Source organism: Brachyhypopomus gauderio, chromosome 2, assembly GCF_052324685.1.
Source record: "Brachyhypopomus gauderio isolate BG-103 chromosome 2, BGAUD_0.2, whole genome shotgun sequence".
Taxonomy (NCBI): Eukaryota; Metazoa; Chordata; class Actinopteri; order Gymnotiformes; family Hypopomidae; genus Brachyhypopomus; species Brachyhypopomus gauderio.
In genome coordinates, this window is record NC_135212.1 from 30,930,271 (window position 1) to 30,954,068 (window position 23,798).

The 23,798-nt window shown below is 41.3% G+C and overlaps 1 protein-coding gene across 1 annotated transcript in view; it reads left to right on the forward strand.

The window, feature by feature from the left end:
• Window positions 1–23,798, forward strand: part of nnt2 (nicotinamide nucleotide transhydrogenase 2) — a 63,326-nt gene that overhangs the window by 23,795 nt on the left and 15,733 nt on the right. The window contains exons 12-18 of the mRNA XM_076993955.1: window positions 508–653; window positions 3,441–3,636; window positions 5,498–5,731; window positions 6,782–6,942; window positions 7,095–7,274; window positions 7,391–7,550; window positions 8,773–8,854. Of these exons, the coding sequence (XP_076850070.1) occupies window positions 508–653; window positions 3,441–3,636; window positions 5,498–5,731; window positions 6,782–6,942; window positions 7,095–7,274; window positions 7,391–7,550; window positions 8,773–8,854 (1,159 nt within the window). The remainder of the gene's footprint in view (window positions 1–507; window positions 654–3,440; window positions 3,637–5,497; window positions 5,732–6,781; window positions 6,943–7,094; window positions 7,275–7,390; window positions 7,551–8,772; window positions 8,855–23,798) is intronic.

A 23,798-nucleotide genomic window follows, 5' to 3' on the forward strand; every position in this document is an offset into this window, starting at 1 on the left:
ACTAAATGTTGGCTTACATTTCAAATATCATGTTTAGTTGAATAAACATGTTATCAACCCCTTTTAATGTACAGTATGTAGGCTTACAAAATCATGTTTAACTGAAACCGTTGAACACGAGTAGCCTACATTTTATTGGGCATGTTTTTTTTCTTCAAGTATCAAAGTAGAACAGCTTTCTCAAGCAGTCATTGATGCATTTTGGAAACAGGAGATGAGCCCCTGGTCTAATGCACCCTCTGTATTAAGAAACCCTATCTCAAAAACTGACTTTTAGTCATTACTTGGGTAGCACGCATATGAGCCATTTTAATATAGATTAATCTAGATTAATTTCAAGATTTCAGTGAGATTAATCTAGATAAAAAAAATTATCTATTCCCACCCCTAATATATATATATATATATATATATATATATATATATACACACACACACACACCACATTTTATATATACATACCCAGAGCCATGCTGTTCAGCTTATTGATGGAGTGAGTTTGTGCAGGAGGCTTCCTCATCACCCAGAGGATGTTGGATATGTTTAAGAGGCCGACAGACCCCCCAGAATACAACTATCTCTATGCCATACCGGGAGTGGCATTTGTGGGGGGCTATGGAGCATCACTGGCCAGTGGTTACAGCATTGAACAGGTGACATTGAGGATGGAATGTGTGTGTGTTCATATTAGACTTGGATGGTATCTTCTTGACATTTCACCAATATTGACACTATATGATGTTTTTTTGTACTGGAAATGAACCTCATTTAATTCCATAGATTTCTTCCATATTTTGCTGGAGAATCCGATGATGATTTCAAAAATCTGAATAATTTACCATTATTTTCTTTCAGTGCTATTTATTTTATTGTTTGTTGGGTCCAAGCTTAGTATAGCAGATGGTGGAAGTGGGGATACACTCCCACTACCACTTAAATCCTCTCAAGACATGTGACTCAAGTAGCTATGATTAACTCCAGTTCCTTGTGTGACTTAGATGTAAGTCCAGAGGAAGTGTTGCTGACCGAAGTAAAAACAGGGGCTAATGCAGATCTGCAACCTTATAACCAGCTACTTTGGGCAGGCGGGACTCTTAATCTTGTGAACGCAACTCCTATAGGAAAAGGAACTTTGATTTCAAACCTCCAATGCTATACCCATTTATTTTGGAGAAGCTTCAGGAGTAAACTCTGAGATAGAGCTACTAAGATGGTACAATCTTGAATTCCAACATCTTACCAGCAGCAGGCACTGCTGTCAAATAGTATCAGCTCTTGCCTTTCCTTTGGGCCTCATCAGTGATGCGGAGAGGGGGGACCTGCTGCTTGGGCAACCACTGGCCAGACCTATGATTTTGGACAGAACACTCCAACGTTGTCTTAGTATGAAGATACAACATATGGGGCAGCAGTCTTCACTGGTGTAGAGCCAGGACCCAGGAGTTGCTTGTGATAGTGGATGGTGGTAGGTTACATACTAATCTTATATTGGACATTATGAGAGGAATTAGTTAATTGAAAAAGTTCGCTTGAAACTGCTGAAAGAGAAGGAAGTGGTTGCATACAGAGGAGTCATGATGGCTGAAAACTGAGGACCTAAACCACAAGGCATGATATTCTGGAGAAAAAAACATCAAGCTAGGAGCTATAAAGCCAGTTGCTAGGAGTCAGAATTACTTAATGACACATAACAACAACAATAATAAAACACTTAAATGGCCTTAGCTTAGATGGGTAGCCTAGTTAAAAAAATAAGTACATGGCTACATAAAAAAATCTAGCAAATTCATGACGCGTCGCCAGCGGCGCGAGGGTTCGCGCGAAAATGACGTAATCGCAGTGGCTCCGCCCGTGCGCGAGGGTCTCGCGCGCTGTCGGTTCGCGAGGTCGTGCAGCTCTCGAATTTTGTAGTCATGTTTGTAGGGTTCATACACCTTTACAAGGTGGAATTCAAGCACGTGTACGTCACTTTAAAGGTCCATTTCAATATTTTCCAGCACGTTAAACTTAATTAAGTTAAATATTTATACATATACTCAAAATGATTCGAAATAATTCGCTTTTTATCACATTATTTAATGGTTGTTTATTTTCAAAACGCCCAATCTTAACGTCTTCACGAGAACTGTTCAGTCAGACAGCTATTTGTTGTGAAACGAAGTAGTTACAATTTCAAGCATTTTCAAGTACTTTAGCCTAAATTCCAGCACTTTTCAAACCTGGAACACAATGCAACTTTAAAATTCGTCAGATAAATGTTTTTCCTTTCTTTTCTGTGCTCCAGATTTCTGTATTTACTTTAACTATCCACCACTGTATTTCACGCATGTTGGGCCAGTACCAGCCGGCTACGGTCGGTGCTGGATCAAACCATTTTCCAGTGGGAGGCGGGGGTGTATGCACTTAATGGAAAATATGCAGATAGGTAAAAAACATATATATTTGAGCCATTGAGCTTATTATGAGCACATAATTTTATATTAATGAAAGATTTCAAGATTATTTAAAAATTATAGACTTTAAATAAAAAATTAATTGCTGGGCTCTTTGATGGCCCCCCCTGGCCCTAGGGCCCGGGACAACAGACCCGGTTGTTCCCCCCCCTGTCGACTGGATGGTGTACTGTACATATGTGCATTTACTCTGTTTAGGCAGTGGTGGTCTTTACAACCATGCAAACCAGGCCAAATGCATGGTGCCCCAGAGATCTGGGGGCCCCCTTCTGGCCACAAATGGTTGCCTGAATAAAATGGGGAAAAATCAAACTGCATTTTCTTTTATTGTCTTATACCAAAGTGATACCTTAACAAACTGGCTAGCTAATGAGGACCCTTGAACACAACCATAAAAAATTAAGAAAATTTAGAAAGGAAACTAGGAGGGTCCAAATCTGACTGCAACAAGAACATAAGTAGGCTAAAGATTGTACAAGGTGGGTAAATATTGTATTTTGCTGAACAAAACAAGCAAACAAACAAAAAAACATTTGATTAGAGTACCAGACACGTTATTCTTTAGTCTCCAGAAAGGCAAAATCCACCCCTGTTTATAGGTGTTCTGTCTGTACAGTAGAATACACCTGCTCACCTGTACAGTGAACTTGCAAAACTGTACAATACTAGCTAAGACACTGCTGACACATCTGTACAGTAGTAGCTAAGACACTGCTGACACACCTGTGCAGTAGTAGCTAAAAAACTGCTTACACACCTGTGCAGTAGTAGCTAAAACATTGCTGACACACCTGTACAGTAGTAGCTAAAACACTGCTGACACACATGTACTGTGCATAAGACAGTGTCAGTGGAGTCACCAGTGTAAGTAGAGTATATATTTGGTGAGGTGTGTGTTTAGAAAAGAGAACAGAAACACATTAACTCAGGAGTTTGTGACAATAATATAATTTTTTTGATTGTGTGTGTGTTTGTGTATGTATGCAGATGATGTATCTAGGTTCAGGGCTGTGTTGTGTGGGGGCCTTGGCAGGTCTGTCTGCGCAGGGCACCAGTCGTCTAGGAAACGCTCTTGGCATGATCGGAGTGGCTGGGGGAATTGCAGCAACGCTGGGTGCACTCAAACCCTCCCCGGAGCTCCTGTCACAGATGTCACTCGCCATGGCAACAGGCGGAACTTTGGGTAATAGTCACAGAGAATTCCATACTATAATGGTCCGGTATTGGAGGCTTGACAGACTCTTGAATTATTTATTAAGAAAACTACAAGCACTACAGAAAACACACCAATATAATATAAAGGCAAGCCAAACATTAACCAACTAACAATAAAGGCAGACACTAATAAACGGAACAGGGGAAACATAAAGGCTTAGCATAGAGAACATGGAAGAGGAGGGAAACATAGTGCATACAAACTAGAGCTACTTACAATCACAAACATAACAAAAGACTAAAAACAGGACTTAAATACACTGACTGAAACAGGTACGAGACATACTTGACAGCAATGATGAGGAGGCGGAGAACAATGGTGAGGCGTGAAGCGAGACACAAAAAGGTATTTCAAAATAAAGGTACACAAAGACAAAAACTAAGAAAAAAAAATCAAAACCAGGTTGCTGAGGAGACTGTGACACATACACACTTTAATTTTTAGATCATATTCAGATTGAAATTACTTTTGTAACTCATGTAAACATCTTAAATTAGATTTTCTTTGATTGACTGTATGGCATGTATATAGCTTAACAGGATTTGCTGTGGTGAGTTTATATCTTAATGAGGCGTACTGTGTATATCTTACACCATGTGTATATCTTATTTGGAATGACTATGGCATTTGTATATCAATTAAAATGACTGTGGCATGTGTTTATTTTAATTGGCTTGACCATGGCACATGTTTATCTTAGTTGGATTGACTGTGGCATCTGTATGTCTTAACTGGTATAACTGTGACACGTAGATCATTTGATTTCTGTCAGTTTTAAGACAGTGCATGAATCAAAAATCTCAGTTAAAAAGTCATATCCATCTAACCAGAAAACTGCTGCTTCTCTAGACAACCACAGGAAAATGAGACTAAAGCCAACATTACATGCAGTCACGTTAGCCCTGCCTAGTTTGAAAGCTGTATTTGTCATGCATTGATGTATTCCACTTTAACCATCTCCAGTATAAGGGCTTGTATTTGGGGATTTTAGGTGTCCTAAAGTGCAAAGAACAGAAACACAGAAATATTTTTCCTCTATTGGGCTCCCTGGTGTTATTTTGAACACCCACTCATTACACATGAGTTACTTTCCAACTATCTGTCATGCATATTACTGCAAACACATGTAAACACCTCCAACTGTCACCTCAATCTGGCAATGTGTATAAACACAGTGAATAGATATTGTCAGTCCCATTCAACTGATAACTCATGAGTTACTCATGTAACTAGCAACTCACCTTAATCCTAGCTGACCCTAACACTAATCAAGCCCTTTCTAACCTGGGCCAGGTGGAATAAATGAATGGAAAACACTACATCGTGCTTGGAGTCTTCTGCACGGTGACTGAGGCCCACAAGTACCTGTGGCCTGGGGTGCTTTGCATTTAAAAAGGCACTTGCATGTATAACTGAGGTGGTGTGCTGTGTCTCAGAACCTGACGGAGCAGGTTAAGTCTCTCCAGTCACTGAGGCAGGTTTCAGTGATGCCTGCTTTACTGATGCCCTCCACTGGCTGTCAGAATTATGAATGTGTATGAATGTGTATGTTCATGCTAGACCACTAGTAAGAAAATTGAGATCTCAGGAATCGCATATAACTGTGTGTGTGTTTGTTTGAGTGTGTGTAGGTCTGACTATTGCTAAGTGTCATCTCTTGAAATCTCAAGAATCTTGTCCATCCATAAACATTTCCAGATCTCAAGAATCTCACATTCCTGCATGTGTGTATGTAAATGCGTTCAGATCTGACCATCCCTAAATGGATCCAGATCTCAGGAATCTCACATTACTGTGTGTATGGTTGTGTTGTGTGTGTTCTGTTCAGGTCTGACCATTGCTAAGCGGATTGAGATCTCAGACCTGCCCCAGCTGGTTGCTGCTTTCCATAGCCTGGTGGGCCTGGCTGCCGTCCTTACCTGCATTGCAGAATTCATGATCGAGCACCCTCACCTGGACACCCACCCTGCTGCCAGCGTGGTGAAGACCGTGGCCTACCTAGGCACCTATATCGGGGGCGTTACCTTCACTGGCTCGCTTGTGGCCTATGGCAAGCTGCAAGGTACATTTTCGAAATGCATGCCGGGTGAATTCTGTGCTGTGATTTTTGCCCTGTGTATTTCTGGCCTGCTGTTTCAAACTGGGGCCAGCAGTGTGCTGGAGGGGATTTGCCCACACACTCCTGCCATCGCTCTCACTCTCAGGGGAGGTTTGACTGATGAGCCACAGATGAGTCCATTTGATGGCTGAAATTCTGGCTCTGCTCAGAAGTTGCTTTGGTTTTAATATGTGTGGGGTGAATGAGGATGAACTGACACTCAGAGGCCCCTGTGAAGAGGCAGCATGCTTAAAATCAATATTCCCGATAACTGATTATGTGCTTTCTGATTGGTTGGTTTTGGAGGGTGGAGGAGTCTTCCTCTGAACTGTTGCCAGTAGCCTGAAAGGGCTGAAAGGTTAAAGATGCCAGTCATGTCTTCTGACACAGATGTGTGCACACACACGTGCACACACACACACAGATAATTATCTGCAGGTTTTTTAAGCCGTTTCTTGGCAGAGCTGTCATCTTTTCTTTGACCTCCCCTCCAACCTGCTCTTCATGACTGCTCTGGTGTCCTGACAGACAGCCCAGTGATGGCTGATTCTCCAGGGCTCCTGGTTAGACACGGCACAGCACCGCTCTCCTCCAATTACGCTGATGAGTGTGTCTGAGCAGAGAGAGCACTTACATTATCCATCATCTGCCTTGATTAGCTGGATCATGTGTGTTGGATTAGTGTTCAAAGTTTGCATCTGTATTAAGCCGTACAGTGCTGTGTTTCTGCACGACTGCCTGGAGGTGGAGGACATTTAGAAGAGAAACTGTGTGTGAGTGTGTGTGTGTGTGTGTGTGTGTACATGTGTGTGTGGATGGCTTCAACTTGAGAGATCATAATTAGCTTAATTAGAAAATAGGCTCCTAACAGAGTTTTCCAGTGAAATGCCTTTAAAACCAGTCATATGCATCATTGTATTAGTTCCCACATATAACCCCAGTTGTTGTTCTGTGTGTGCATATTTATTTATGGTGTTAGTGTATGTTTAGTAATGTGTGTGTGTGTGTGTGTAGGTCTTCTGAACTCAGCTCCACTCCTCCTCCCTGGTCGCCACATATTAAATGCAAGTCTCATGGCAGCATCTGTGGGCGGCATGGTGCCGTTTATGATGAGTGACAGCTACATCTCTGGCCTGGGGTGCTTACTTACAGTCTCTGGCCTCTCTGGCATCATGGTGAGATGTGAACACACACACACACACACACACACACACACACACACACACACACACACACACACACACACACACAGACACAGACACACTCTTACACACTGAGATATACACACTCTTACACAATTATTTAGAAACCTTTTTTGTGTGCACAGGGTGTAACTCTGACAGCAGCCATAGGGGGCGCTGACATGCCAGTGGTCATCACAGTGCTGAACAGCTACTCTGGCTGGGCACTATGTGCTGAGGGCTTTCTGCTCGACAACAACCTCATGACCATCGTGGGCGCACTGATTGGCTCATCTGGAGCCATACTCTCTTACATCATGTGTGTGGTGCGTAAAAATGTTACGCCTGTCTCCAAAGTTTCAGTCCTGGAGCAGGATATTTGACAAGCATATTTCGTGTGTGTGTGTGTATGTATGTGTGTATGTGTGTGTTACTGTGGCAGGCCATGAACCGTTCCCTTCCCAATGTGATTCTTGGTGGGTACGGAACCACATCCACGGCGGGTGGGAAACCCATGGAGATCGTAGGCACACACACTGAGGTCAATGTGGATCAGACCATCGAAATGATCAAGGAAGCCAACAGCATCATCATTACCCCTGGTCTGAGACAAACACTCACCTCCCACACACGCACACAAACACACACAGTCATGGGGGCAGTCATGGTCTTGTGGTAGGGAACTGGTCTTGTGACCGGAGGGTCGTGGGTTCGATTCCCAGGCCTGAGGCCATGACTGAGGTGCCCTTGAGCAAGGCACTTAACCTCTACTGCTCCCCAGGCGCCGGGCTAGGGCTGCCCACCGCTCTGGGCATGTGTGCACAACAGCCCCCTAGTAATCACTAGTGTGTGTGTGTTCTAATTGCACAGATGGGTAAATGCGGAGGACAAATTTCGATTGGGGTGTAAATTCACAATTGACAAATATGGCACATTTCATTTCACACACATCTGGAAAATGACAATTGCTAGTGTATTGTAAATGGCATTACCAACTGAGGGCACTCTTTCCCCAAGTTACTCATGCATACAGGCACAAGTACACTATTACAAATGAATACATTATGGGAAACTGACAGATCAAGAGTGAGAAGGAGCGAGACAGACAAGGAGGATGAATATGTAAAGAGAGTGTGAGTGACGGAGAGAAAGAGAGAAAAGAACTGAAATTTTGTTCTCTGTAGGTGGACCCACTTTACCCCACTTCTTCACTCTCTCACTCCCTTACACATGCATACATACATACACACACACACACACACACACACACACACCCACAACATGCACACACACACACACACACACAGGGCCGGAGTGGGACACTTTTTCAGCCCGGGAGTTTCATGCCCAAAATAAATTTTCCCTCCCAATCGGCCCAAACTAGAGATGGACATGAGCCGGCCCATCGGGAATCCTCCCGAATCTCCCGATTAGCCTCTCCGGCTCTGCACACACACACACTTAAACACACACTACAGGTCATGAATGAAGCAGTGTGTGTTACTTTCTTTCGCACGCACTGCCCCTGCTGTGCTGCATTGCACAAGCTCAGTGGGAAACACCGCAATCTGAATTTAATCAAACGGAGTTCCCCCAGACTACACACACACACACACACACTTTCAAACACACTTACTACTAGGCTCCAGGGATGTTGGAGCACTAAAGCCAAACAGTGGTGACCTCTGTACATCCTGTGATAACACACACACTCCAAGATTTCTCAGTTTAACTTAGCATAATTGCACATACTGTAGGTCACTGTGCAGGAGCAGTGACAGATGTGTGTGTGTGTGTCTTTGTGTGTGTGTGTTGCACACTGAGGTTGGGGCCTGTGTGCAGCAAAAGCTCAGTACCCCATCGCTGACATGGTGAAGATGTTGAGAGAACAAAGCAAGACAGTCAGGTAAATAGTCCTCCTTACATGCACACACCTGGGCTACAGGAACACTCCACCAACTGGTCTTAAATGGCTCTTGGTTCTAGAACTCGCTTCTGATTGTTTTCAGTTACAGTTTTTTGCAGACGCTAAGACCCAATTTCTGAAAATTACCACAACTCCTGCCAAAACCATATTATTACATCCAAACTCTACACACAAATATTAGATGATTAGCCTATTCCATGTGACAACTACACACTGGAAATGACAATGGAAACTACCATGTGTTTGAGTGTTCATTTTTTAGTGTGCTGTAAAGGTCTGTCAGAGATCTCACATATACATGAATATTCTCAAATATAGAGGTTATATCTGAATATTCAGTACATTTACACCATAAAGTCAAACACCAATTACAAGGTGAAGGTTTTTTTGATTTTGCATGAACACTACAGCAACACATGCTGTATATACTTACAGGAAAACACAACAACAACAAACAACAATAACAACAACAACAACACAAGGCACGCAGGGCCGTAACACATGGACATCAAAAATAACAAAAAAAGAAAAGACAAAGTAGCATTAAGCTTCCTCCATCACCTGCTGAATGGGTTTGCATCAGTGGGGTTGGCAACCACCTCCATGCCAAAAAGATCAGCAGCAAAACAGCAATTGAGACAATGGTGGAGGTAAAGGACAACAAATCGTGGCTGTTCAGTGATCCAGTTTGTACTTGAGCAGCCTGGTGCTGTCAGGAATAGAGTCCTTTGATAGGAATAGAGTCCTTCTTTGATAATAAAATATAGAATATTAGACAAAATATAAAACCTTTTATTAGCAATTCAACTGGTATGTCATCTGGTTAGGTCAATATTGATTTAAATTTTACACTGGGAGAAAAGCTTGATGCTTTTCATCCACTCCCACAATCAGAATTAGAGAAAATAATTTCATCCTTAAATTGTACTACTTGCACACTAGACTCAGTACCCTCAAAGTTATTAAAAGAGATATTACCAGTTGTAACTGAACCTCTTCTAACTATAGTTAACTCATCCATTACAATAGGTCACATTCCCAAATCATGTAAATTAGCAGTTATTAAACCTCTGAACAAGAAACCAAATCTTGACATGTGCTATCTGACCCATTTCGAACACATCATTTATATCCAAGATCATAGAAAAAGCTGTTGCCCAGCAATTATGCCTATATCTGCATAGGAATCACATATTTGAAAAGTTCCAATCTGGTTTTAGGCCCTATCACAGTACTGAAACAGCATTAGTCAAAGTAACAAATGATCTCCTCCTTGCCTCAGATCAAGGCCACAGTATGTATCTCTGTTAGTGCTTCTTGATCTTAGTGCAGCTTTCGACACAATAGATCATAGGATCTTGCTAAAGAAGTTAGAACGCTGGGTTGGAGTCTCTGGCACAGCCCTTTCATGGTTTTACTCTTATTTAACTAATCAGTTTGTAGAGCTCAATAATCTGCTTAATCTGCTGCTTAATCTCACAGACTACCCCATTACACCTGGCACAGTAGCCAAAAACCTAGGCGTCATACTTGACTCTGACCTATCATTTGATAAATACATAGATAATACTACTAGGATAGCTTTTCTACATCTCCGCAATATTGCCAAGTTAAGAAATGCATCATCACAGGATGATGCAGAAAAATTGGTGCACGCCTTTGTTAGCTCCAGATTAGACTACTGTAACTCACTACTGTCAGGATGTTCAAATAGGAATCTAAATAAACTTCAAATAGTTCAAAATGCTGCAGCCAGAGTTCTGACTAGAACTAGAAAATTTCATCATATCAGACCAGTCCTATCAGCCCTGCATTGGCTCCCAGTTAAATTCCGTATTGATTTTAAAATTCTTTTATTGACTTATAAATAGGGCTGAACGATTAATTGCATTTGCGATAATCTCGCGATATTTTAAAACGTGATTCTCTAATCGCACAGGCTGCGATTTAAACTGGTCACGTGACTTGGGAGTGAGCCGAGCTGAGGACGAACGGAGCAAACTCGAGCAGGAGGCAGGGAGGTAGTGAAGTTAACACAGCGCACTTTAACTTGTTGCACAATGGCTTCAGGCTCGACAGAAGCTGACACAACTGAAAGTCTAATACCAAAGAGGAGCAGCATATCAGTTGTGTGAAATTACGTTGGCTTTTAAAAAGATGCTGCTCAACGTCAGGTACTGTGTAAAACGTGCCTTGCTACTGTCGCTACGACGCGAGGTAACACTACAAACCTCCTTCAGCATTTAAAAAACACCACAAAGCCTCGTATGATATTTGTAAGGCTAAAATGCCAACGACCAGTGCTGCGTCTTCAAATACGCAAAAGTGTTTCTCTGCGCTTTTACAGCTTTAGTATGCGGTGAGCAGCGAAATACCGTAAAATCACGCAGGCGCAATAGGATTTAAAGCACGGATGAATCGCAAAAGCGCGGATAGCTTGATCGCGGTCCAGCAGACAGGTTCACTGACCGAACCGTTTGAAAGTGTAACTCCTTATGGATGTAATTGGAAGCGGCACGCTAAAATAACTCGGGCAGTAACGGAGTTCATAGTGAAAGACATGATGCCCGTTAATATAGTGAACAAGCCCGGCTTCATGGCTTTGTTAAACACACTGTATATGCGCTACCAAATGCCCTCATGCACATATTTTAGCCAAGTTGCTATACCTGCAGGGTTGCCAACTCTCACGCATTGAGCGTCTTAGACTAAAAAGTTACTAGTTCGCAACCACAGGCGATCGATCGATCACAATATAATAATAATACTTAAATTTAGTCCATTTTACACCCCCCCCATAACAACAAATTACGTTCGCCACCCACTCCAGGTTCAAGTCTCACTCCAAGCGATCTTGAAAAGTTGCAACCCTGTATCTGAGCTGTATAAAAAATGCCGAAACAGAGTTTCCTGAAAACAGTGAGAAAATATTGCGATTTTAAATCGCAATCGCAATTTATAGATAAAAAATTGCAATTAGATTATTTTACAAAATCGTTCAGCCCTACTTATAAAGCAGAGCCATTTCAGCTCTAATTTATGTGCTATTTGTTTTAAGTTTAGAGTTTGGTCAGTGTACCACGTGGCAAGCTTTTTAGATCTAGCCGAGGCGTCACCCATTTGCCCCGCTGTGAGGGCTCTAACGCCGGAGTTGCGGAGGCACTAGTTCTCCCTGGCGTGTCCACAGCTATTACTGACTCTTGCTCTCCATCCCTGATATTGAGTGGATGTGGCGCTCTAAACTTTCCACTTTCGTCACGAGAGAATAACTATCTGGCACCTCTCACAAATGCTATTGCTATTAAGTTTCCCCACCCACGCCGATGCAGTATGGATATTCGGAACCTGAGGTCCCTGCATCGTGTTCCTGATGAGGTGATTTGTGCTTCTTGGCAAATGTCTAACTTGCAAAACACTAGGTAATGATACTGACTCCTGTAGTTTAGTAGTAGTCTGACTCAATGGTGTCTTGAATTCTGGCCTATTTGTACTATTTCCTAGGATGTATTCTGTGATCACAAGCAAAGCACTTTGTAAGTCGCTCTGGATAAGAGCGTCTGCTAAATGCCGTAAATGTAAATGTAAATTTTATTTCTTCCAATCCGGAGGAGCTCACTGTTTGGTTTAATTCTTCCTGTCAAACCATCCTGGATGCAGTAGTTCCACTCAAATCAAAGAAGTACAGTCGTACAGTCAGACAGGAGTGTCACAGAGCTGAACATAAATGGAAAAAGGACAGGCTGCAGGTCTCACTTCAAATCTTTAAAGATTGCTGGAGCCATTACCAAAAGACTGTTAAAGAAGCTAAAAAAGATTATTTATTAAATATCGTGTCATCTAATGGTCATAACCCATGTGTGTTGTTTAAATCTATAGACTCAGTCCTTAACACTTCACAGTTTGCCTGCACTGAAAACTTCAGAAATGTCTGATAAATGTTTACTTTTTTATTGATAAGGTTGCTACTATAAGGGCTTCTATCTCCGTACCTGCCTCTAATCCAGCTTCCTGTGTCCCATGTTCTGTTGTTTTTAATCAGTTTGAGCCTGTGACTCTGGAAGTTTTAGAAGATGTGGTTCATCATATTAAGCCCTCAGGTTCCCCCCATGATGCTGCTCCACTTTGATTGATTAAAGAGGTTTTCTCTAGTGTAGGTCAGTCAGTTCTTGCTATTATCAATAGCAGTCTGTCTTCTGGTGTGGTTCCTGTGGATTTTAAACATTCAGTAGTGCAACCCTTAATTAAGAAACCCGGCCTTGATCAGTCTGTGCTGGCCAATTTTAGACCAATCTCAAGATTGTCTTTTCTTTCTAAGATTCTAGAAAAGATTGTCTGTCTATACTCAATTAAAGGCTTTTCTTGAGATGCATGACATCTTGGAGGTCTTTCAATCTGGTTTCAAAGCCCTTCATAGCACAGAGTCTGCAATGTTAAGAGTCGTTAATGATATTCTCCTTGCCTCTGATTCTGGTGATGTAATTCGCATCCTTCTTGACCTAACCGCTCTAACCTAACCGCCCTAACCGATCTCTCGCCTACAGGATCTTGTAGGTATTCGAGGAACAGCTCTGGAGTGGGTAAAGTCCTATTTATCTGGCAGAACTGTTTCAGTCAGTGTTGCTGGCTCTGAATCCTCCTCTGCTCCCATTTTATGTGGAATTCCTCAGGGATCAGTCTTAGGGCCCCTGCTCTTCTCAGTTTATTTGCTACCACTGGGATCCATCTTTAGAAAGCATGGAATTTCCTTCCACTGCTAAAGCGCAATGGTGGATGTTCATTGACACCTATTCTTGCATGTCTTGAAGACATTAAAGATTGGATGGCCCTAAACGTCTTAGATTTTAATGAAAAGAAGACAGAAATTTTAGTGCTAAGACCCAGTAGCTTTTGTGAAGCCTCCAAGGATGATTTCAGCCCTTTGGCCACATATATAAAGCCATGCATCAGAAATCTGGGCTTTATAATGAACAGTGAATTTAAATTAGAAAGTCAAATTGGTGCATTAACGAAGTCTAGCTTCCTTCACCTAAGAAAACTGGCAAAGGTAAAACTTTTTCTTTCTAGGAAGCACTTTGAGACAGTGATACATGCTTTTGTTAAGTCTTGGCTAGACTACTGTAACTCACTCTACCTTGGAGTCAGTCAGTCCTGTCTTACCCGTCTCCAGCTAGTTCAAAACGCTGCTGCACGTCTCTTGACTGGAACGTGCAAAAGAGAGCACATTTCTCCTGTCTTGGCTTCACTCCACTGGCTACCTGTGTATTTTAGAATTCATTTTAAGGTTCTTTTATTTGTTTTCAAATCCTTAAATGGCCTGGCTCCACATTATCTCACAGAAATGTTCTGTCCATATTCTCCTGTCCGGGATCTTAGGTCATCTAACCAGATGCTCCTCCAGACAAAGAAAGCTAAATCTTTTTACTATGCCTTTGTGACGGGCAGGGTGAGCGAAATAAAATGGAAGCGATCACGCCAAGTATTATATTAAGGATATAATAACCAGCGGTCAACTGGTACAAAGACATAGGCAAACAAACGACCCTCAGGTGAGATGAGGGACGATCACAACGCAACAATAGACAGGACAGCTGCCGCTGTAGACGGGGGCGACCAGTAGGGGGCCTTCCGTACCGTGACAGCCTTTGCATATTTTACCTATCTAGTGTACAGCACTTTGTATCTTTGTATCAATCAGTTCTTGTAAAGTGCTTTATAAATAAAGTTGGTATGGTACTGTCGGTGGTGAAAGGGTCTAAGCTAAACATGCTACACTCCGAACAGGGAAACAAACCCTGCCATGGATAAATCAAAAATCTTACCGCGTTTAGCCGATTAATAAAGACTTACGCTAGAAGATTTGTAAGAACAGATAGTTGGTCAGTGGCCAAAATAGTCAACTGCCCGTCTTAACAATGGAAGATCTACCTGTAAAAATGGTCTAGGAAGGCAAAAAGTTAAGAATAGCACGTAAATACCCTTAGCAAAAAGTAGTATACTTAAAGTTCATTTTATTAAGTATACTTCAGTATAAGTATAGCAAGTATACTACAGACCATATACTTTAAGTGTACTAGAACTAGTTTATAAAAGTATACTTTAAAGTTCATTTTAAGTTTTCAAAAGTACACTTTATAGTATAATAGTATACTCATCTATATGCTATCAATGTACTTGGTATATCCTTCTCGTATGCTTAAAGTATACCACAAGTACACTTATCAATATACTGCCATTGTACTAGTTATACTTCGAGTCTATTTTTATTGTATACTTTAAGTATACTGTTATTTCACTAGTTTACTTTAAGTTTGCTTGGCATATTACTTAGCTTACTATTTATGTACTTGAAATATACTCCTTAAAGTATTCTTAAAGTTTACTGTATGTACACAAGAGTGTGATGCATTTACAAAATCACAAGACAGAATGCTGAAAACAAGTTTGATACATTTTCAAACATTTCACACATTTAAAAAACAAATACATATGAAATAAAGTCCTTCCTTACTGGAGAAAATGAAAGGAAAAAGTGCACATTTGCATGTAAAAAAATATATAAACATAATGGTCTCTCCAAGATCAAGTCCTTGTTTGTAAAAAGTGGTAATGTGACGCTGGGATGCGAGATAAGGATGAGGCACAGAGTCCTATCTTGCGGTACAAACCGTACTTTATTTAACACATGAAAAGCGCAGACAGCGCACGTGAAATACTTATACATGTAAACATGATTGACTCTGACAAAGACGAGACACTGCGCGAACGCACATTAAATAGACAAACCACATAAGCCCAGAGTGATGACAAGACGAGCCACAGGTGAGACCAATTAACACACTCAGACACAACCACACCCACGAAGATCCACAGACGACTAGACATAGACAACATAAACACATGTCCAAAGGGCAGGCGTCAGGGGCTGTAGCGTGACAGGTAAAGCAAAACTTGTGCATATGCTCCAGCATTACACTATTAATATATAAATTAAAAGTTAAGCATGAGTCAATGACTTGACCTTATTATGCACTTGGAGCAAAATATAGTAAGTATCAGTACTTTGTGGCAGAAAGATGTAAAAAGTATACTAAAGTATAAGTATTAATGTACTTAGTCCTAGACTTCTGTTTATACTTTTCAGTATAAGCCAAGTATACTTCACTATACTATTCTTAAGTATCTAAAATATAGTTTATAAAAAGTCACCTTCAAGTATACTTCCTCAGTTTTAGTAAAAAATAAGTATACTCATAGTACACTTGAATAAACTTCTTTTTGCTAAGGGTAGTTATTATAATTTAGCAAAACAATCGCAAAATTTGAAAGAAATACTCTGCAGCCCCCCCAATACCCCAGCTGTTAGCCTGGCCATGGAAAGTACGATGGAAGCATGATTATGTAAGGCACATATGTCAAAGTCAAGGCCCGCGGGCCAGATCCGGCCCGCGAATTGATTATCTATGGCCCCCTGGATGATATTTAATTACTATTAGAACCGGCCCGCAGGCCACAGCCGCCCGCTGGTGTTTTGCACGCACAAACACTACATTCCCCACAATGCAACGGTAGCCCGCGAAGTCACTGCAGCGCACACAAGCGGCAAAGGTCCGCTCTGCGAAAATGACGTAATCGCAGTGGCTCCGCCCGTGGGCGAGGGCGTCGCGCGCTGTCGATTCGCGAGGTCGTGCACCTCTCGAATTTTGTAACGTTGTGCGCACCAGCACGTTAAACTTAATTAAGTTAAATTTTTATACATATATTCGAAATGATTCGACATAATTCGCTTTTATTCACATTATTTAATGGTTGTTTATTTTCAAAACGCCCAATCTTAACGTCTTCACGTTCTCTCATGTTTCGTCCTGGAATTACAAGAGGCTCGTATTTGTTAACTGTTCAGTCAGACAGATATTTGTTGTGAAACGAAGTAGTTACAATTTCAAGCATTTTCAAGTACTTTAGCCTAAATTCCAGCACTTTTCAAACCTTTATTACTTTATTCATTTAATGTACAGGACATGTTTTCTTTGAAGGAAGTTTGTTTTTATCTGTTTGCTTGTTGAAAAATGTTTTCACTTGAAATTACTGACAGATCCATAAGAAAGTATTGCTTTATTCATTTAAGCATTAAATAATAAACACTGTGTTAGGTCTTGGTTCAATAGGCTATGTGCAATCATTTCAATGTTTTAATAAACATTGAACCAGTCCGGCCCTCGGCTTGTAGCAAATTTGTTTTTTTGGCCCTCGGTGCATTTGACTTTGACATCCCTGATGTAAGGGTTTCCTCCTCCAGTGCTCGCAGTATTTTAAAGTCGGTTGCTTTTCCCACCGACATGGCTAAAGTCACCTTTGTGATTTCCCTCCTGACTGGAAGAGCTCTCCGCTGGGCTACGGCAGTATGGAATGCCAAATCGGGGATCTCCCCCTCCTATGAGGCCTTTGAGCAACAATTTAAAAAGGTGTTTGACGATTCAGAAAATGGTAAGAATGCCAGCAAAAAACTGTTACATTTCAAACAGAGTAAGGCATCAACTTTGCGAGCATGTTCTACAGTTCAGCACTCTGGCAGTGGCCAGTGGATGGGATGATCAAGCACTTCTGACTGTCCGACAAAGTCTAAACCAGGGGTACTCAACCTTTTTGACCTTGGGGCCCAATTTGTTTAAAGTGGCACAAGGCCCAGTCAGATATTACCAATGTACGGATGAAAATGATAACTATTCTAAATTTTGGTTTAGTTTGTATTGCATTTGCATTATAACTAAATTAAATACCCTTACAGTTTAAAAGTAAAACTCCTGTAAAATAATCAATCAAAATTTATTTATGTAGCGCTTTTTACAACAGTTGTTGTCAAAAAGCAGCTTTACAAGTGTCCGAGTCCAGGCCCCCAGTGAGCAAGCCAAGGGCAACAGTGGCAAGGAAAAACTCCCTAAGAGCATGATGAAGAAACCTTGAGAGGATCCAAGACTCAGGGGGGGAACCCATCCTCCTCTGGCCTACTAACATGGAGGCTTTGGAAATAGGGTGTACACAACTAACTGCTGAGGAATGACGGAGACAAATCTTGTACTTGTACATTTTACTTTCAGTACTTGAGTAATACATTTTAGAATAAACTACTTGCATAACTTAAGTACTAAAAATGCTGAATACTTCTGTACTTCTACTTAAGTAAAGTTTTAAAAAAACACTTAAACTTCTACTCAAGACAATTTTTTGATAGAGTACTTGTACTTTTACTCAAGTATGGGTCTCTAATACTTTATACAACACTGCTTGCACATATGCACATACTCTGTAAGTATATTGTAAGAAAGATGTCTCTTAGTGTTGTGTCGTTCGCGAACGATCATTTGAGTGAACGAACTGAATGAAATCACTTCCTCAGCTGATTCGTTCATTTTTCAGTTCAGTAATTGAACTTAGCAGCGACCGTGCAGGCCGGCAGGGGAACTGCTGTGTGGTCTGTGAATCACCGAATCACCCGCGAATCTGGAGGCGGAGACTGTCATTGCGAGGGAACTGTGCATGCTCAGTCATTCGTTCAGTGATTCGTTCACTGTACTGAGGGCTCTCGTTCATTCTCTGATTCGTTCATGAACTGAGGGCTCTTGTTCATGAACTGAGGGCTCTCGTTCACTCTCTGATTTGTTCATGAACTGAGGGCTCTCGTTCACTCTCTGATTAGTTCATGAACTGAGGGCTCTCGTTCACTCTCTGATTTGTTCACTGAACGTACTGTCATTCAGAGAACTGTTGATAAGGACGTGATTCACGTTTGCACTGCCACTCACATTTTCTTTTTGATTGCACATTTAAGTTGATATTTTCTTCTGAATGTACAGTTTTTATCTTAATGTTGCTCTTAATTTAATATTTATTTTGCACTCAGTTGTAGGTTAGTTCTGTGACGCGCGGGCAGGGCGAAGGACGAGACACAGAATCCTTGCTTTTGCTGACGGTCACTTTTATTCCACACACACAGAAGTTGTGCAATAGCACACGAAATAAAATGGAAGCGATCACGCCAAGTCTCAGGAAAAAGTAAGGTTTAATTGAAATAGTGCGCAAACCAAAACCCGTGAACTGATCCAAATTAAGGATATAATAACCAGTGGTCAACTGGTACAAAGACAAGACATATATAGGCAAACAAACGACCCTCAGGTGAGACGAGGGACGATCACAACGCAACAATAGACAGGACAGCTGCCGCTGTAGATGGGAGCGACCAGTAGGGGGTCTTCCGTACCGTGACAGCCTTCCGTACCGTGATCACGGGCTCCACCCACCCAAGGGACAAACACAACGCAACAATGGACAGGACAGCTGCCGCTGTAAACGGGGGCGACCAGTAGGGGGCCCACCGTACCATGACATTTATAAGATATTAATGGGAAAAATAATTTGCGGGTCATCACTTTTTCGCAGGTTGTCTGCGGAATTCGATCAGCGGGAAAAATATATATTTGATATATTCTATGATTTTTTACATGACAAAATCCCAAAATGTATAAAAATATATTATAAGTATTAATTCTAACAATTAACAAGGAATGTTATAAATAATAAAATAGTACAAATTACAGTAAATAGTGCATATTTACTCTCGGAAACGAGAACCAGCATCACTTGCCTGAGACGCTACTCGCCTACATGAGATTGTATACAACATGACTGGTTGCTCGCTGGACAAGCATACATGCACAGAACAGTGTGGGAATGGTTATTAAGTGACTGGGAAAGGTTTATATAAAGGTGTGGGGAGGGTTTATAAAGCCTTAATATAGTTTCTATTTTCTGTTATTGTGGGTAATTCTGGAATCTCCAGAATGCGATAAATGAGGGATTACTGTATCTGTAATGTAATTTATATTTCCTATAATAAACCCAACATTTAGTTGCAAATTTTTTAAAAATAAATTTTCTATAACACTCGTTTCCTGGTCCATGAGGCTGTGAACTAAACAGAAACATGAACCGTTCAGCCGTGTATCAGTTAAGGCTGGATACTTTCGCGAGTGACCATAGCGCGTGACCATAGCGCGTGACCATTTATACTTGACACGTCACATTCTTTGCAGTGTTCACCAAAACGATATGTGGTATAAACACCCATCAAAAACAGGGGAATGAACATTTACCTGATGAATTTTAATGTTGCATTGTGTTCCAGGTTTGAAAGTGCTGGAATTTAGGCTAAAGTACTTGAAAATGCTTGAACTTGGAATTACTTCATTTCACAACAAATAGCTGTCTGACTGAACAGTTCTCTTGTATTACATTAACTAATACGAGCCTCTTGTAATTCCAGGACGAAACATAAGAGAACGTGAAGACGTTAAGATTGGGCGTTTAAATAATGTGATAAAGAAGCGAATTATTTTGAATCATCAAAATATCATCAAGTTTACAAACTTCGAGAGGTGCACGACTTTGCGAAGAGACAGGACGCGAGGCCCTCGCTCACGGGCGGAGCCACGATTACGTCATTAGGTGGGTCAGAGTCCTGCCGAGCACTGAACGAATCTTTTGAACTGAATCATTCTAAGAACTGTTTTGCTCATCACTAATGTCTCTATCTGTAGTTTATAAACTATAAACTATTTAACAACACAGCAAAAAAACTATTTATGTAATTTACGTAAAAATTATTTATACAAAGCTTTAAAGTCATGTAGTTCTTTTGAGAAGTGACTGCTTATTTCAAAGGCAACAGATGTTGGGTGTTTATCAAATATCATTCAAGGTGCCCATGGCAATCCAAGAGCCCTATTTTGTACTGTTAGTAAGGTACTGCATCCTGCAAAATGCTCTACCTTAGTTCCATCAACTGAACTATGTTGTCGGTTCATGCCGTTCTTTAACCAGAAAATAACTACAATCTATTCTCAATTTCCATCCAGTCTAGTATCTGTTGATTTAGATTTTTCCTCTACACATTTTAATGGCAGCTGTCTGTCCACTTTTAATACTGTGCAGGAAAGTTTCGTCTCACAGTTAATTAAGATTTCTAGAGCCACCACGTGCCAATTAGATCCGATGCCAACATCCTGGGTCAAAGCTTGCCTTACCACAGTCTGCCCTCTTATTACACAGTGCATTAATGCATCACTGATCACAGGTCTAGTTCCGGCTTCCTTGAAGATGGCTGTTGTTACTCCTGTTCTAAAGAAAAATGGCTTAGACCCTGAAAATCTGGTGAACTCCAATCTTCCTTTCTTGCTAAAATTCTAGAACGGACTGTAGCTGCCCAGTTAACTGAACACATCGAATCTAATGAACTGTTTCAGGTGTTTCAGTCAGAAATCATAGCACTGAAACTGCACTAGTGAGGGTGGTAAACCTTCTTATAGCAGCCGACCAGGGGTTGGTAAAATTTACTTATACTATTAGACCTTACAGCTGCATTTGACACAGTCTGCCATAAGATATTAATAACTCTGCTTTGTAATCTGATTGGCATATCTGGAACTGTTCTTGCTTGGTTTCAGTCCTACCTTACAGTCCTACCTTAAAGGCAACAGTTTGTTTCAACTAGAGGTTTTAGATCCGAGTCGTGCATTTTGTCACATGGTGTCCCTCAGGTTTCAGTTCTTGGTCCATTACTTTTTATATTGTACTTGCCTCCTCTTGGTGACATTATTAGGGGTTGTTCATGCATTTGTGACCTCTAGAATTGACTACTGCAATGCTGTATTGCATGGACTCCCGGCTCAGCTGTTGAACAGGCTTCAGTATGTGCAAAACTCAGCTGCAAGGGTTTTGACTCATACCAGATCCTGGGAGCATATGACGCCTATTCTCGAATATCTTCACTGGCTCCATCTCCAGTATCATATCCAGTATAAGGTCATTGTGCTGGTGTTTAAATATCTGCATGGCTGTGCACCATCTTACCTCAGTAGTCTCCTCCAGACATACTCTCCAGCACGCAACTTGTGCTTGTCCGAGCAGCACTTGCTCAAAGTTCCTAGCAGCAAGTTGCGCACTGTTGGTGATAGAGCCTTAAGTGTAGCTGGGTCAAAGTTATGGAACAGTCTGCCACTTGAGTTACGTGCTTGCCTGTCTAGAACTATATTCAAGGCACATCTAAAAACCCATCGCAGTTGGCTTATGGCTGAGCCTATATTGTTTTTGTTTGTATTTATTTTCTTTTTCTTTCTTCTTTTATTGCTTATGTTTGTTTCTTATTTGTAACGCGAACCCCCAGGGAACAGGGGACTCGCAGGGTTTTTGTAGGAGATGAACCCAGGGGCAAAAGAAAACACGACAAACTAAGCGGCAAACGCGGAAAAAGAAAACTGAGTAAAAACTCAGAAAACGAGAACAAAAAACACACAGAGGAAACCACTCGACGTGTTGTGAAAAAAAGGGAGCACAAACGAACAAAATAAATACAAGCCAGGGAAGGGAGCTGGCTGAAAACAAAAATATAGAGAAGAAGCTTGGGGAAAACTTGAGAAAGGCCAGTAAGGGCGCAGGAGAGGAGACCTCGAAAAACAGTAGAGAGAGAGAGAGAACTGACTGCTCAATAACCGGGTAACAGGCTGGCTGCAAGAGCGAGAGGCAACAAACAACTCAGCAGTGAGGCACTGCAACCGTGCCCATTAAATAGGGGAAGGCACAGCTGCAGGTCCTCACCGCTGTTTACGTCTCCCACGAGTATTAGCTCGTGGGTTCCCTCCAGTGGCGACAGGAGGGCTGGTCCTGGACCCAGCCCTGACTCTACCACGAGTATTAGCTCGTGGGTTCCCTCTGGTGGCGACAGGAGGGATGGTCATGGACCCAGCCCTGACATTATTTTAACTTAATTGAACTTTCTTTTATTTTCCTTTTATTGTGCAGTGCCCTTGGGTGTATTGAAAGGCGCTTATTAAATAAAATGTTATTATTAATGACAATGTCACCATCAGCACATCCATTCAGTGAGTGTATCTGGACTGGGGCAGTGACAGTGTGAAACAACTTGAATGTGATACTCATCATCATGCCACTCTTGGTCCCTACAACACTGTAAACATCATCACCTTCTTCAACACAGAGCACAGCATACTCATTCTCCATCACTAGGATGAACCAGAACAGTCCAGGTTTGTTGTCGTCTGGGACAACATAAGTTTGCACTGGGCTGCTCAAGTACAAACTGGTTCACTGAACAACCACGATTTGTTGTGCTTCACCTCCACCAAACTTTCTATTGCTCTTGAGTTATTTTTAGCATGGAGATGGTCGCCAACTCCACCAATGCAAATCAGCTCAGCAGCTTTAGGTTATTTTGTCTTTTTGTTTTTCTTTTTTTGTTTTGTTGTTTGTGTTTACAGTATATACATCATGTGCTGATGTAGTGTTCATGCAAATCCAAAAAAACCTTCCCCTTGTAATTGTGTTTTACTTTATGGTGTAAATGTACTGAATATGCAGAAATAACCTAAATATTTGTGAATATTCAAGTATATGTGAGATCTCTGACAAACCTTCACAGCAGACTACAAACTAAACACTTAAACACATGGTAGTAGTGTTTTTCATTTGTTACTTCAGTTTTTAGTCACATATATGAAAGGCTAATCATCTGAAATTTGTGTGTTGCATTTGGATGCAAAAATATGGTTTTGACAAGAGTTGCAATAGTGTTTGCTTTTTCCAAAAATGTGAGATGTTTTGCCTATTGTTTGTGTAGCATTGGCTGCTGTGTGTTAAGTTTTGACAAAAAAAAATGGTTTTGGAAATTGTCTTAGCATCTGTAAAAAACTAATACAAATGGGAAATAAAATGCCATGTATGTGATTTCGGACGCGAAATTCTCAGTGGAGTTTTGACAGTAAGTGAACCCAAGTGCCAGCCTGCGTAAAAAGAAACTAACTCGCATACAAAGCGATAAACAGGAGAGAAACCAAAATACCCGTGGAAAATA